Source organism: Neopelma chrysocephalum, unplaced genomic scaffold (genome assembly GCF_003984885.1).
Source record: "Neopelma chrysocephalum unplaced genomic scaffold, ASM398488v2 Primary Assembly neopelma1_75, whole genome shotgun sequence".
NCBI lineage: Eukaryota > Metazoa > Chordata > Aves > Passeriformes > Pipridae > Neopelma > Neopelma chrysocephalum.
The window spans coordinates 8,169,988-8,184,953 of NW_020897736.1; the positions used below are offsets into that span (position 1 = coordinate 8,169,988).

Here is a 14,966-nt window from a genome sequence, read left to right on the forward strand (position 1 = left end):
TCCCTTTAACTTCAATGAGCTTTTCATTTGAAGAGACAGTGAAATATTTGAAGACCTGGTCCTGCAAGTGTAGGAATAACATCTTTTTCATGTCTATTCTATTCATTCAGGAGCAGGTCAGATATTCAGGAATTCCCAGAGTGCACAAACTCACCAAGTCTCTCTTACTTTGTGCCAGCAGAAGATATAAATCAATAACAATAAAATAATCATGAGGCAGTGCATTTACATGAAACAAGCATGATGGTGAATAAGCCCACCTAATCCTTCAGTATTGTATTTGTTTTTCCCCCCCCAGACTGTAGATATATGTGCCTTCAAGGCTACAGGTTAAACCCCACTACAGGAGCATACACTCTTCCTCATGGATTTTGAGGAGTAACTGGTACCCATAAGCCTGATAAGAAGTGAGCTGACAGACATGTTTTGGACTGTGAAGGCTTGACTGGCCTTCTCCCAAATATTGGAAGCAGTTTCTTTGAGCATCTATAATGGGATGCAAAGCAGTTGATGAGAGACTTGAGTGGGAATTAATCTAAGCCTAACTCTGCTGGCACGCCAAGCAGGGTGGTGAGTATGTGGGGGAGGACACTGTCCCCATGAAAGCACAGTCTCTAATATCTGGGTAGGCAAACCAAGCCCATAACAAAAAATAGAGCAAGCTCAAACTCCACCAACCCACACCAGCATTTATTGCCCAAAAGAAAATGTATTCTTAATTGAAATTGAGAGGAAAGGAAAGGGAACTGATCTACTGGAACCATGTGGTTTTGTTTTCAGTGACATCTTTCTCATCTTTGCACAGCTACTCCCAGAACTATTCATTTCCCTTCTTTCATCTTACCTTCCTTTGAGACTTTTGCATCCAATTATAGAGAAAGGACATTGGATGCCTTTCCCAGAAAATTCCCTTACCATCCACCCCTGGCCAGACAAGGCCCTAGGAAACAAATCCTTCCCAAGGAATCAAACTTGGTGCAACTCAGCAATCAATTTATGCTTTAGAGTTGTATTCTTTTAGTTTCTGTACTGACAGCACTGGTGGGAGTGTCACAAATGCCTACTGAAACTCCAGCTGGCAGAGGAAAGAGTTGGTAAAGCATCAGATGAGGTCCAGCACTGTGGTATTGCTGGGTGCAGCTCTGAAAGCTGAGCTGTTACCCCCTGTCAGGAGGATCAGACAGCACATCTGAGTTGCCACTAGCTTTAGCCCCCTGCTTCCCACCCCTCCAGGAGGAGGATCCTGCAACCCTAAACCAAAGGAGACACCTTTGGTTTGCATTATGACTGGTATGAGCACTAATGGTTTGTACCCCACATTTTCCTATACAGGAATTTCTCCTCCAGCATTCTGGGCTCTAGAACTGGCAGGGGCTGCAGTTGTAAACAAGACAATGACACCATCATGATCACAGAGTGGTTTTGGTTGGAAGGGATCTTAAAGATCACCCAGTTCCAACTCCCCCTGCCATGGGCAGGGACACCTTCCACTAGACCAGGTTACTCAAAGCCCCATCCAACCCGGCCTTCAACACTTGCAGAGATGAAGAAGTGTGAAAACAATCCTCTATCTCATCTCGAAATCTACACATACCCAAGCAGCTCCAACCATTATCTTATCTAGGTGGACATGTCAGTATTACCATCATTGTGGAGTAGGTATAGGGGTAATGGTAGGCCAGGTAACAGACGTCATCTTTATGAGGGAACTTGATGCTGAAGGTGAGTGTGTAGTAGAACCTTCCTCTCATGCCTCCTCCTGCAGTTGCCCTGCAGTGGTAGTGGTTTCTGGAAGAGAAAGAGGAGGAAAGTAAATATTTTTCACTTCTAGATGCACATTTGGAGAAGCCACAAGAGAACTAAGCATTCAGAGAAGCATCCACTCTGAATGAGCTTTCATCTCATGCTGTAGGATGGGCTCCAGACTTAACCAGTCAGTACAATGAATCCAATCCCAGTAATGAGCAGGTACAAAAATATAACACACTAGTAAACAATATCCAGTGACCCAGCAATGCACCTGCAGACTGTATGAAAGAAGGAAGGTTGGAGAAACCACAGCTCCACTGGGCAGAGATCCAAACAGGGTCACCATGGTGAGTACCACAGATCAAGGTGGTACACCAGGTTCAGGATGTCCTGGGATTCACAACAGGACACAAAGACCAGCAGGGAGTGAAGAGACAGAATTGCACGTGGCAGTACAGAGCACTGCCAGTCACGTGCTGCTGATGGATGGGAGCACTCTCACAGGGAAATAACAGTTTGCTTCATTTTGGGAAAATGCAAATAAAGAAGCAGCCAGCTAATACTAGCTCATATAGCACAATCCAGACATATTTAAACTAATGCATTCAGCTAACACTGCCGTATTTCTTCAGATATCCAAATTATCTTGCTTAGAGATGCAGGTTCCTATTCACAGCTCTGAACAATGCCATGTGAAAATATTCTGTGAAAAGCCTGGAGATTTAAAAAATATGAATATCCTACCAAACCAACTGTTCAGTTCCACCACAGAAAGAAAAGTGATATTTCACAAAAATAAATAATAAATAGGACATACATAAAAATATTCCAGATACCATCAAAGGCTCTTTGTTGAGTAGGAAGAGGAGGAGAGCAGGTTTGGGTAGAGATTGAGCATGAAGGAGAAATGACCTCAGAAAAATTTGCAGGTTGTGAGCTACCCAAAAAATCGTCTATTTTGGATCCCTCCTTTTTGAAAACTTCAGCCTCTCCCTCTCAGGGAGCAGTGAGGACCAGTTGCTCCCTGCAAGGAGCTGAGCTTGATGCGGAAGCCAGAAGAGCTCACCAGGCAGGGTCAGCTCCCACAGCACCTGAGCAGGGCATGCCTGGGGACAGCAGATGGGTTCAACTACTGGTTCAACCACACATCCAGACAAGTTTGTGGTAGTGAGGCAGGTCTGGGTCAAGCCAGAAGGTTGGTCCAAGTGTCAGGGTCCGGGTCATCAGGGCTGATAGAGCAGGGATGCAGCAGTGACTGAGCTGGAGCCTCACTGCAACAGAGCTCTGGGAGAGGTTGGTCAGCATCATCAGGGTCTAACAGGGTGCACAGGTCCTTCACAGTGCTTTCAATAAAACTACAAAATCCTATAGTGAGCTTCTCAGTCTACTTTCAGGACCAGATCTCTTGCAGGAAACTTACTCTGATGAAGAGATGACTTCAGGCTGAGGAAGAAAGTTTTCTTTCAGCAGAGATGAAGAGACAAATCATGTACTTTAGGGAGAAGCCTCACAGCAAATTGCATCCATAAGTACATTTCAAACAATATTTTTCCCACATTGCACCAATTATGCTGTTGCTGAACCTTCTGATTCCAAAGGACTGTGAGGTTTCTTTGACAAATGTTATCATCAATGTTGCATTAAAATGCAAAATAGAAGAGGCAACCAAAAGATGCAATTTCAGCTCCTGAATTTTACAATACTAGTTTATTTTGCTGCCCTTCATTTTTATTCAAAGGGGAGGAGAGAAAAGATAATTATTCTTGTCAAATTCTCAAAAATAATCAGCTCTTTTTCATAAGGGAGACACAATACAATGCTGCTGGGTTTTCACCTGAATTCAACAGTCAGGAACATGTGGGGTGAGTGATACAGACTGGATCAATAGATAGTGCAGAAACACTGAGTCACAATGGCAAACTAAAAGGCCTATGATTTTATCCTCAGCTGAACTCTTAACCCCAACATTTCCTTTGCAAATAAACCACCTTAATATTGGACAAAGAGACTCAGAGGGGAAAAAAATGAACCCACAAATATAGAAACATCTACTTAGGTATTATATCTGTATTTTGATGGATCAAGGGTTAGAGTCTAGTCTTTTTTTAAAGTCAGAACAATGACATTTAATATAGTTCCTGTTAATTTTGACAATGAAGGATAATTAAGAACTGTTTCTTGCATAGTGCAGAAGGAAAGTGCTCATCTCCATAGCTTCTATTATACTCACTGCCACTTGGAAGATTAGATGACCTTATTCATAAAGAACTGTCACAAAGTGCTGAGTTCTTCCAAGTCCTCACCTCCAAATTCACACTGGGAGGAAGCAGGTCTTTGCAGGCAGATACTGCCTGAATGTCTTACGTACACATTATTCCCACGTGATGCTCCAGTAAAGGCTTCTCCCTCTATATTCTGTAATTCTGCAATTCTGCAGCCAAAATTGTCTCTCCTGCCTAAAATGGCCACTTAACCCTGAGGTTTTGCAGCACCAGACACCTCTGACCTGGGTGCTATGCTGATAGTCAATGGTCCTTACTCCTGACCACTCAGATCACACAGTCCCATGGGTACTGATGCACAGAATTCTCACAGCACTGCTTAGCAGTACATTTCATTCTTGTTCTGAGTGTCTCTGCTGTTCCACCTTACTACCCATCCAGGAACGACATCTCCAGGCTTTTGAATCACTTCTTGACACCTGCTTCAGTCTATAGCAAACTACCTGGCAGCAACAGGAAGTTTATTGGTGTCTTTGGGAGGCTTCAACATTCTTCACTCATGCATTAAAAAGAAAAAAAACCCTGTGTAAGCAGTGTAAATGACCATGTACTTTTACTGCATATAATCTGGTCTCCTCACAATCCATTATACAAAGCAGTAGCTCTGAATATTTTTAAAAGAAACCTAAAAGAATAACATTTTTCCTCTTTGCCTCCCTCTCCACCTACTGCTGTCAAGCCAAAATGGTTCTATTGCTTCCTTTTTCCTCCACCAGATTGATGGTTTTTTTGGCTCCTCACCACTTTTTCATCACAACACCCTACAATATCAGCATGGAGCCTAAAGCAAAAAGCAAGGAAAAGGGAAGGAAAAAAGACCCTGGCAACATCTGCTTCCCACTACCTTATTTGTCTTCTCTTTAGAAAAAAATGTTGGAAGTCTCTCATGCTCTCTAAAACCTAAACACACTGATTATTGGAAAGAAAAAATAAGACCAAAGTGTGATTTTCTCAGTGAGTATGCAAGCTGTATTTACTGTGCCTTTCAGTCACTTTGTAATAGTGAAATCACTTTGCTTGCTGTTCTCCTTCAGAAAAAATGTACAGGTAGTATGTTTCCAGCATAGCTGTGATGAAAAGTTAATTAATAATAATTATAATGCTACTTATCACTTACTCTGCACAATAATTTTTTGTGCTTAAAAGATCTTTGCAAACATTATCTAATTAGAATGTGCTTCCCATTTATCTATTTCCATTCTTTGGGTGGCAGATAAGTGACTCTAATTTTCCACCCTTTACAGGTGGGAAAACAGAGACAGACAGGTGAAGCAACTTGGACAAAGATGCAGGCAGGAAAGGAGCTGAATTGTAACTGAGGAATTCAAAAGCACCAAACTATTCAGGAACAGTATCTCTTGGCCATCTCTTCTTTAGACTTCCAATCTGCAGCACGGTAAAAAGCACTGTTAGGTGATGGAATACAGCATTTATTGGCCTAGACTAAAATGGCCAAAGAAAGTATCAATATTCTATCTTTCTGAGCCATTTCAAAACAAGCTGCTTTGAAAATGTTTATCACTTCTAACCTGCTGATGCATTCCCTTGGTACAAAACACTTCCCACCTGGAGTTTGGTGTCCCCATTTTACGTCTCCTGACCTCCTTACCTCTGTAAGTGTGGCTATTAAGTGCAATACGCTTTAGTAATACCCTCATTCATACAATAAAAAGCAGTATTTTAGAATTCATTGGGCATAGCTGTTATTTTGGGATCTGCCACACTGGAAACTGGAAAATGCACAGCACAAGGTCCTTTTCAGGGGCCAAATCCATGTTGAGGCATTTTTGTTGTCAAGAGTTCAGGCAGAATCCCAGTGGAATTATAATATTCCCACAGCCATCTTGCTGCTAAGGTGTTCAATCATATGGCAAAGGCCAGGTGCTCTCAAAATGAGACTGGTGTCTCAGCCGTCTCACAGATCTCATTAGAGCTGAGAGGTGACCTGCTAATGTTATGATGATTATTTCATCTAATGTGATTATAAAGATGCTGAAAAGAGAAGACCTACTTCTGACACCATTATGATCACTAAACAGCCAAGTTTTTAGTGGTGAAGTGAGAACAAAACACTCCATGTACCTCATTACCATCCATGAACTGACTATTGTCTGAAAAAGCTGGAAGTTAGATAATATGCTTAGAATGAGCCATGAAACCAAAGGCACAAGCACATTGTCACTAATTCAGCATTCAGCTGCCATTGTTCCTTAAATACTTTGCCAGAAAGGAATATTATTCAGTGCATAAAAGCTGCCAAGACAGCAAGAGAACTAGATGATCTTATAGTAAATGCAACTGTTTACCATGGGTGTATCCTGTCACTTCACAGAGAGGGAATAAAATAGAGCAGAAGTGTCACTCGGCTTCTTTTTGACAAGAGCTCTGCTAATATTCTCTGTAACATAAAAACTCTTGTGAGACATATGAGAAAGGTACACGATGACACAGCTGTGCTACAACATTCATCTTTATGAGAAGGGAAGATGTATGCCAAAGAGAAGCCAACCTGCTTCACCCAGATATCTCACCAATGAGCCTCTCCTCCCATTGTCCTTCAACTCAGAGGTGTCTCTCAGTAAAGGCCCTGCTGCAAAAGCAATTAAGGGCATCTTTGAGTTCCTCTGTATTTTTTAAGTATATCACTCTTTTCCCATATTTATGAATAACTCCTGGTTTATGAATAACTCCTGGTAAAAGTAATTAGATGAGGTTCCCGTCAAAATGTGCACTCTCACCCCAGGATACCTGTGAACAGGGAGAATGGAAATGAAGTGAGCTTGTTCCCCAAAACACTGTCAGCACAATATCTCTAAAACAATCCCATTTCTTCCTCATCTGAGAAACCCCAAACACACTATCTTCACATTCCTTCCTCCATACAACTTCTCATGACAGGGAATCTCTTTTATAATCACTGGAAAAAAAACATTAGAGTTTCAATAGAGGTGAAAGTGCGTAAATATGTGTATATGCACATTCTTGTATATACAAAAATATGTGAAAACTTGGACAAACAATAATGAGAGACAACAGAAGTATAGTTATCCTAGATGATTATGTTGACATATAATTTAATGCACAGCTAGAAGACACAGAATATTCCAAATCAATAAAATTATTCTCTCATATATTCAGAACAAGAATCTAATTACAGGCTTAATTGTACAATCATGGTTTAATCTTGGAAGTCAGCTGCTGTTTAATCACTGCACAATAGCTGCCTTGTTCATGACATGGGAAGCCACTGCTTGGGTATTCAGTGTGTAAAGTCTGCACAACCAGAAGCTCATACTTGGAGAAGCCAGAGATTACAGGCATGTAAAAGGAAGCCACTGCACCACACTATATTAGTTCTTGAGGTAGAAAAGTTAAGGATTAGCTGAAGGAAGGTTAGTGAAGAATACCTGAAACAAAATAAAACAGTTACTCAAATTGCTGTAGACAGATTCCAGGTTGAGAGAGGATAACCTGAGCCTTCAGCCCACCCCCCCCCCAAAAAAAAAAAAAGGAAAAAGAAAAAGATTGCCACAGAAATTGGGACAACTTGGAATTTTTTTGGTGTCAACACAAGTTTGAGGCTCTGCACTTTTGGAAGGCAGCTCACTCTCTTTGTTTGGGTTTATTGTCTCATCAAACCCACTTATGAACACAGCCACCTCTGAACGTAATACAATTCCTAATGAAGAGAAATCCCATTGTTTCACAACAGTTTCCAAAATCAGTCTCAACCAGAAGAATTAATGAAGAAAGAAGTACCATTTAGAACATCAGAAAAGTTCAGCTTTTTCCTGAGCCCCATTTACCACGCCAGACATTTATGATCATTAATTCTGTTAACACCTGTTTTCTTGTATTTCCCTGTCTGCAGTCACCAGGTAGCCCAAACTCTGAGCTCCAACTGCAAGGTATTAGTGGCAAGAATCAGACTTTTGGCTTGTTTATATAGTGCCTAGTGCAGCACTTACAGCATCCTGAGAGACTGAGAAAGTAGTGATGCAAACTGGTGAATAGGAAACATGGTAGAAAAAAAAATAATTAGAAGAACAAAAGAAAGAAAGGGAAAACGTGTCACTCAGGCATTCTCAGACCCAGCTTTCAGACAGGCACTGCAAGGATAAAATAATTAACATCAAAAGTTGCAGTGTTTGATTACACAGTATGTGAACTTCACCCATAATGCTCTAACTGTTCATCCTCAGCATACAACCTCTTTTTTTCCATTGCAGATCTTCCTGCTTACACCACCCCAGGCTACATCATTCCCAGACATCCCACTCACAGGCATTCAACCAAATACATTTACTCATACCTGTAATTTTCCTACTTGTTCTATTCTTTCCCCCAGCCTTCAACTCTGCACATATATTCTAATCCAAAACATACCAATTAAGCTGGTTCTGAAAACCCTTTTAGTCGTCATTTTTGAAATAAATAGCATAGTGGATAACATTTTGGAAGCCTTGAGAAAATAAAACAGAGTTCATTCAACCTGCTGAAACACCAAGCTCTATGCTTGTCTCCTTTGACTGTAATAAGCAGGATGAATCAGGGATCAGTTTTCTGCATGAAAATGAGAAACCTGAGTGAGAATGTCTCACATGAGTCAAGCTCCAGCTCAGATAGAAGTTAAAGATGAGACTGATCGAGTATTTTTCTTCTAAGGCTCTGGCACACTGCAAAACCAGCCTGAAACAGGGAACTTGCATAAATATCAGCACTGAGCTCGTGAGGCCTCCTTTACACCACTGTTGCCTCACCCTAGTAGAAAGACAAAACTTCCCATAGGATAGTAAGACTAATCCCTACTGTTCCTGCTGTCAGGACAGGGTCTATAGGGTGCCAATCAGAATGGTCCACAGATCAATTTGCCTTCTAGGGTGCTTGGAGCAGAAGGGAAGGTCATGAAGATACTAAGGTATAAATTCACAGACAAACGTGAATTTGTATATGGCTATTCTTCATTTATATTTATATAGGTGTATATAGTGCATGTACATATACACCCCTTCCCACACAACCCTGTGTATATCTAGCCCCTTCTTTACCTCCTCAGCTCCTACATCTCTTACAAAAGTCAGTGTGTGCAACAGAAAAACAATGATCCCATACAGCTCATTCCTTCATGGACAGGGGGAAAAGCCAACTTCACTACTTTAGTGGGTTAAGCTTCCTTCTACTCCTGGCTGCATCAGCAAGGTTTGAGCACTTTCCATTCCCTTTCCACCTCCTTCCTCCTAGGGAAGTGAATTCTGCACGTGCCCTGTTTCTCCCCATCTAATATTGAGATCTCACTGGGAGCTGTTTTCTGAAGGTGGAAGCACATAACACACTGAGCCAGCACCAATTCAGAGATATTTGGAACAGGGAGTACTGGTGGTGAGAGGTTCATGACATCAATACAGTTAACAGAAGGGAAACAGTGGAGGAAGGAAGGCACAGATTATTCACCAAAAGCACACTTACTTGTAGTAGCAGATATCATGGCCTGCCCGAATCCAGCGAGGCCTGCCCTGGAGAGCTTCCTTCACTGAGTACATGACCGGCTGCATACCTAAGTAAAACAAGATATTTTCAATTGATATGACTTCCCTGGCTGGAAAAGACAGAAGTGGGAAGGGAAAGGCTAAACAAGAAGCAACAATATTTTGCCAGTTCTTTCTCTGCAGATAGTTTATGCAAAGTAAATACATTCCCAAAGCCCTGTGCTTTGTTCTGATATAGCTATGTCTGTACAAAAAGCACCTCCAGAAGAAATGAGCTCAATGGAGTTTATTAAAAATAAATTATCCTACTGTCCGCAAAGGAGGACTTCATTCTGTTTAAAAACAGAGGAAAGGAAAGGAAAGAAAAGAATAGGAATCAAGGCATCAACAAGATCCTTAATTTGGTTAGTGCAATATTTTATCCTTGGCTGCACTAGTATTGAACTCTTAATCCTACCACAGCCTTAGAGATCAGCGGTGCATCCAATACCCTACCTTCAGAAAAGAGCAAGTAAAACTAGAAGGCTTTAAACTTACTATTAGACCTCAATAACCCCTGTGTGTCATAAATGCTGATAACAATAGCATCCATCTTTGTGCCATATTATCCCAGAGGATGACTCCTTCCTGACCTTCAAAATTCTGTGCCCTGAGGTACCAGGCTGTCTCTGATCTGAGCTGTGTGCACATTACTCACAGCTCCATGAAGCCAGCCCATCTGCAGGGAGTTTTTTGAATCAAATTCCTTTGCTGTACACACCTGCCTGCTCTTTTACAGGCACGGTGAGGATGCTGCCCTCACAGCAAAGCTCTCTGCACAGCGTGTCCCTGGTGAGGGGCTGGGGGCTGCAGGGGTGGCTGCTGACAGCCAACTCCAGTGGACCCAGCACAGCCACAGCTGAGCCCAGCAATGATTGCTGGCAGCACTTCTGTGAAAGTGTATTTAAGAAAGAGAAAAATGCCCTTTCAAGTATTTTTGCATGTTGATAAGTTGCCCCCTGAGCCTTCTCTTGGCTGTTCTTGTGCTGGGAGGAGGTGATGCTTGAAAATCATTAATACTGATGACATATTTCCATAAGCAGCTATTCAGTTCTCTTCTTCCTTTGGGTTTCTGTGTTAAATTCTCCAATACTTTCAGAGGCAGGAAGTGTGTCAGCAGCAATGCCTTTCCAGCTCTTATTTGGCTGTGCTGTGGGGTGGCACTAACTCACCTACACCCAGGAGTAACCTCTATATTGCCGTTTCCTGAATCAGTGCCCTGAGTCACATACAAGAAAGAATTGTGTTTGATTCCAGGACATGGGCCACAGCAAGTTTTGGGAGTCACAGACCTGTCCAGATGCCCAATTTATCAGACAAGAGATGTGGGACTCAGGGTATGCAGGGCTCTCAATGTCCCAAATGCCATCTCCTGCCCTTCTCTCTGTATCCAAAGGACACAAACTGGAAACTACCTCAGTGCAGCTGTTGATACTAGTCTACCATCTCATTTTAATTAAAAAAAGTAAAATAAATCAGTTTTTCCTTCCCAATTTCCCTATGGAAATGTTCAATTTTAGAAAACAAACTGAAATCAGGCTTCAGATGAAATCTCATTATTTCCCATGGTAAAGTAAGTCAGTGAAAAAGAGGGAAGGAGAGAGGTGGAGGCTGCACCTCCTGACTTGCTCTGCTCCTGGCCACAACTATTTCATTAAGTATCCTTTCTGCTGGTTTGAAAGTCAACACGGTGCCATCTAACCAAGAGCAAAAGGGAAAAATCAAACCAGACAAGTAACCAGGAGTTGCCACCCAGGGCACTTTGCCACTACATCACAACTGGAGGCTTTTAGTAATATAGTGTGGGCATAAGCCCAGGAAAAGTGCAGAGGGAACGTGGCAAATAAACAGCAATGTTCTGTGTAAATGTTATGCATGTGCTGGAAGGGGTAGTGAGTCTCACTCAGCCAAGCCAGAAAAGCTGGAGTGTCACTGCCCGCTCAGAGCAGCAGAAGTAACCCACAGAAGATTTGTTTGATAGCCAATCCCATGTACAAGCCATCCAAAAGTGAGACGGGGCTTAGCCTCCCTCCTTACTCCAGATGGTATTTTCACATTTCTCTTCCAAATATATTTTTCATTGCATGCTTGAACATGTGAGTCATGTATAATTTCAGGTACACAAAATGAGACTATGAATGCTGACAACAGCCAAACTAGCAGATAACAAACAACCTTCCACCAATAATAGCCTGAATCTCTGGCTGTGAAGGTACCAGTGGCTGCATCAGGGGTTGTACTGAGGTTTAGAGTAGGACATCAACGTACTTCATTTTTAGGCTCCTACCAGACACGCCACTCTGAATTGTTTGGTAACTCAGGGAAGTAGTATAAGATGATAAAAAGAAATAATTTTCAGTTGGGATTTATATGAATATTTGAACCTCAGCCCTTAGGGTTAAAGAGCAAATGCCTTATAATTCGTCATGCCACTCATTCAGCCAGTTTCACACATACAAGTGACAAGTGATTCCAGCTCCTAATGCTATTTGTTTTAGGTACATTGATCTTGAGAGAGTTGTCCTGGTGATGCTAAAGGTTGTAGCCACAGGGCTTCAGAGGAATGCAAAGTCTGATATTATGGACTTAGTAAACATTCTGAGTCAGGTCTTGAGCTGGTGTAAATTAACAGAGCTCCATGGAAACAAATAAAAAAAACCCCCAACCTATGCCAGCTAACAATTCAATCCAGTCTCCATGCAGAAGAAATAACTTCTCTTCTAAAATGAGTATTGAAAGCTGGGATTTGCCCTGCCTATTTCTGAGCAATGCTGCCTTCCTCCTGAACCACGGACTGTGACAGGAGCTCAAAGACAGCAAGGAACAGAATTTTTTATCATCATTAATATCAACAGAAGTTTTAGTAGGTCTGAAGTCAGAGATGTCTTTCTGGATAAACCCAAAGAAACATGAATATTTGCTTGAGGATTATCACATTTACTTAAATCTTAGAGGTACTTTCCAATCCTATGCTGCTCATTCAGTTCCAACAGATTGTTTTTTTTCCCCACACCTCTCTCAACTCTAGTGCCATTCTTCCTCAGTTCTGATCTATAAACACAAAAGCGACAATTTTTTTCCCCCACAAATCCTCTCCCAGGTCTCAATATTCAGTTTATTCCCCAGTCCTCCTGAGGATAGACAAAGGTACTTTGACAAATCTGAAGTGACTCTTTCAGTGTATTTCAGGGCAGATAAGATTAAACTTACAGTCTCCCTATACTTATAGACATGGAAAGTTTAAAACCTTTCTGGCATTAAAAAGATATTCTTGTGAACAGAAGGCTACCCCAATTCCCCAAGGACTCATACCATAATTAAACTGGCTATTGAACTTCTCACAGTTGATAATGTTGAAGCGATAGGGAACTGCTAACTTCATGTCACGGACTTCGAAGTAGAACCACTGGTGATGCTGGTTGCTGTTGACATCTGCATTCATAATTAAGTCATACTCAAACCTGTTAAAAAACATAGAAAAAACAGTGGCCATAAACACCCAATGTCTGCTAGTGAACGTGCTCACAACAGGCTATACAATCAAATTCACTAATATTTTCTGAGCGTCAGAGAACAGCATTAAACTCACAAAGCCCAAACACCTTTAAATACTCGTACTGTATTGGTCTTGTCAAAACATTTTGAGCTCTGTTTTCTTACTCCTGTTGCTTTCATGACATTTAGGTGTTGGAAGGCATGATTAGCTCTGTGCCATGTCACCTGTTTCCCTGGCTGGCCCTTTCCAAACCCAGGAGAACACCACCATTCCATGCTGTGGTTGCAGCAGAAGGCAGGCTGGGGCACATCTGCTCCAGGTGTACTTACTCACGCACTTGGATGGCTTTGCGAAGGTTTCCTGATTCAAACTTGGAGAAGAATGTCAGACAACCTGGAGCACCTGGGCTTGAGCAACTGCTGTAAAGCAAAGCAAGGGCACTTTTAGCAGGCTGCTTCAAAGACGAGCTTTCCCCAGCACCTTTTGTATGCTATAATAGGCTTTAATAATTTCTTTAATAAGCAGGACCCTGGGTAGTAGCAAGAGGTGAGCAAATCCATAATCCTCCTATCTTGATGCACCTTTCCTCTCTACTCTTGCTTGGTAATTCTAAATCACATCTTTCCTTTTCCCAATACTCCTTTTTGTCACAGTTCATGTTTGCTTTCTTTATTCCAACTACTTTCCCACTGGGCTATTCCTATTAATTCATTACTTGCAGAAGGCAGCTTTATACAATTACTACGCATTTACTCTTCCCTCATCTATATAGTTTCCTTCTCTTATAGCTTAGAAATCTGTAAGTTAATCTTAAACAACTTCACAACTTTCTCCTACCTCAAACTGTCCTTCACCTTTTTTTCATCTAAAGAATGTTCTCCAATTCATTCATCCTTCCTCTGAATGCAACTTCTTCATATTTGGGACCCTCTCAACTGCCCTGCGCTATATCTCAAAAACCACTATTGCTGACCATAGTTGAGCACTCAAAGTAGTGCTCAAGGCCAGATGTGTGGTTTTCAGAAGACTTTTGTGAGTGTCACACTTATAAAATAGAGTACATCTACAGTCCATGGCACTGGCTGTGCAGACACTCGGTGGGAAATGCTGCTTCAGGCTGCAGAGAAACTGGTATAATCCCCAGCACCAGTCTGCCCATCTCTGTTCCAAATCATTACATGCAATGCAGACATATCCAGGGACACCATACAGTCTCACTGATGTATGGATTCTCTTGCTCTGCCTAAAAGTTTTGAGGCTTTTCTGCTCCAGTGACTTCCACAACAAATCGTTTCCACGGAGTCACGTACAAGGAACCTACTCCTTTAGGATATTTTCTCCACTAGGGCTTTAGCTCCTGTGTCATTTCTTCTTTACCTTTATCAGAGCTGTACAAGTGAACTGAGCTCACCACCCCACCCAGCACTGACAGTGCCCCTCGTTACAGTGCTGAGTTGTAGTTACCCACCTGGGCTCATCCAAATCAAACACAGTTCTGCCGATCACATCACCCGGCTGGATTAGGCGGCGAACATCATCTAGGACTTTGTCCCTAGGAGAAAGAAAGCAGTAAATTGTAATGACACTGATAAATCTCAATATAGTAGATTCTTCTAGAAGTCATATGAAGAGTCTTCGGAAATTCTTTTCAAGGACTAGTAAGGAAGGACTTCCATATGCTAATTTCAGGTCAACTTTATCTTTTCCCACCACGAGAATGCATCTGCTCCATTCCCATTACGAGTTGCCTTTTGGGTTATGACTGATTCTGAAAAATTTCTATTCTCTGTAGTATTGTGCCAATTTTGATTTATCCCCAGTTCTTCCTACTCAAGGCCAACCTCCCAAGTGGCCAGTCTTGCCCTGTGAGGAAATATCTGCCATAACTTATAAACCTACTAGTCTGACTCAAAG

General features: G+C 41.8%; 1 protein-coding gene across 1 annotated transcript in view; it reads right to left on the minus strand.

The window, feature by feature from the left end:
- AGBL1 (ATP/GTP binding protein like 1) overlaps positions 1 to 14,966 on the minus strand; it is a 249,726-nt gene that overhangs the window by 191,903 nt on the left and 42,857 nt on the right. The window contains exons 10-14 of the mRNA XM_027688705.1: positions 14,521 to 14,604; positions 13,382 to 13,471; positions 12,869 to 13,017; positions 9,498 to 9,585; positions 1,644 to 1,788 (exon numbers count right to left, since the gene is read on the minus strand). Coding sequence (XP_027544506.1) covers positions 1,644 to 1,788; positions 9,498 to 9,585; positions 12,869 to 13,017; positions 13,382 to 13,471; positions 14,521 to 14,604 — 556 coding nt within the window. The remainder of the gene's footprint in view (positions 1 to 1,643; positions 1,789 to 9,497; positions 9,586 to 12,868; positions 13,018 to 13,381; positions 13,472 to 14,520; positions 14,605 to 14,966) is intronic.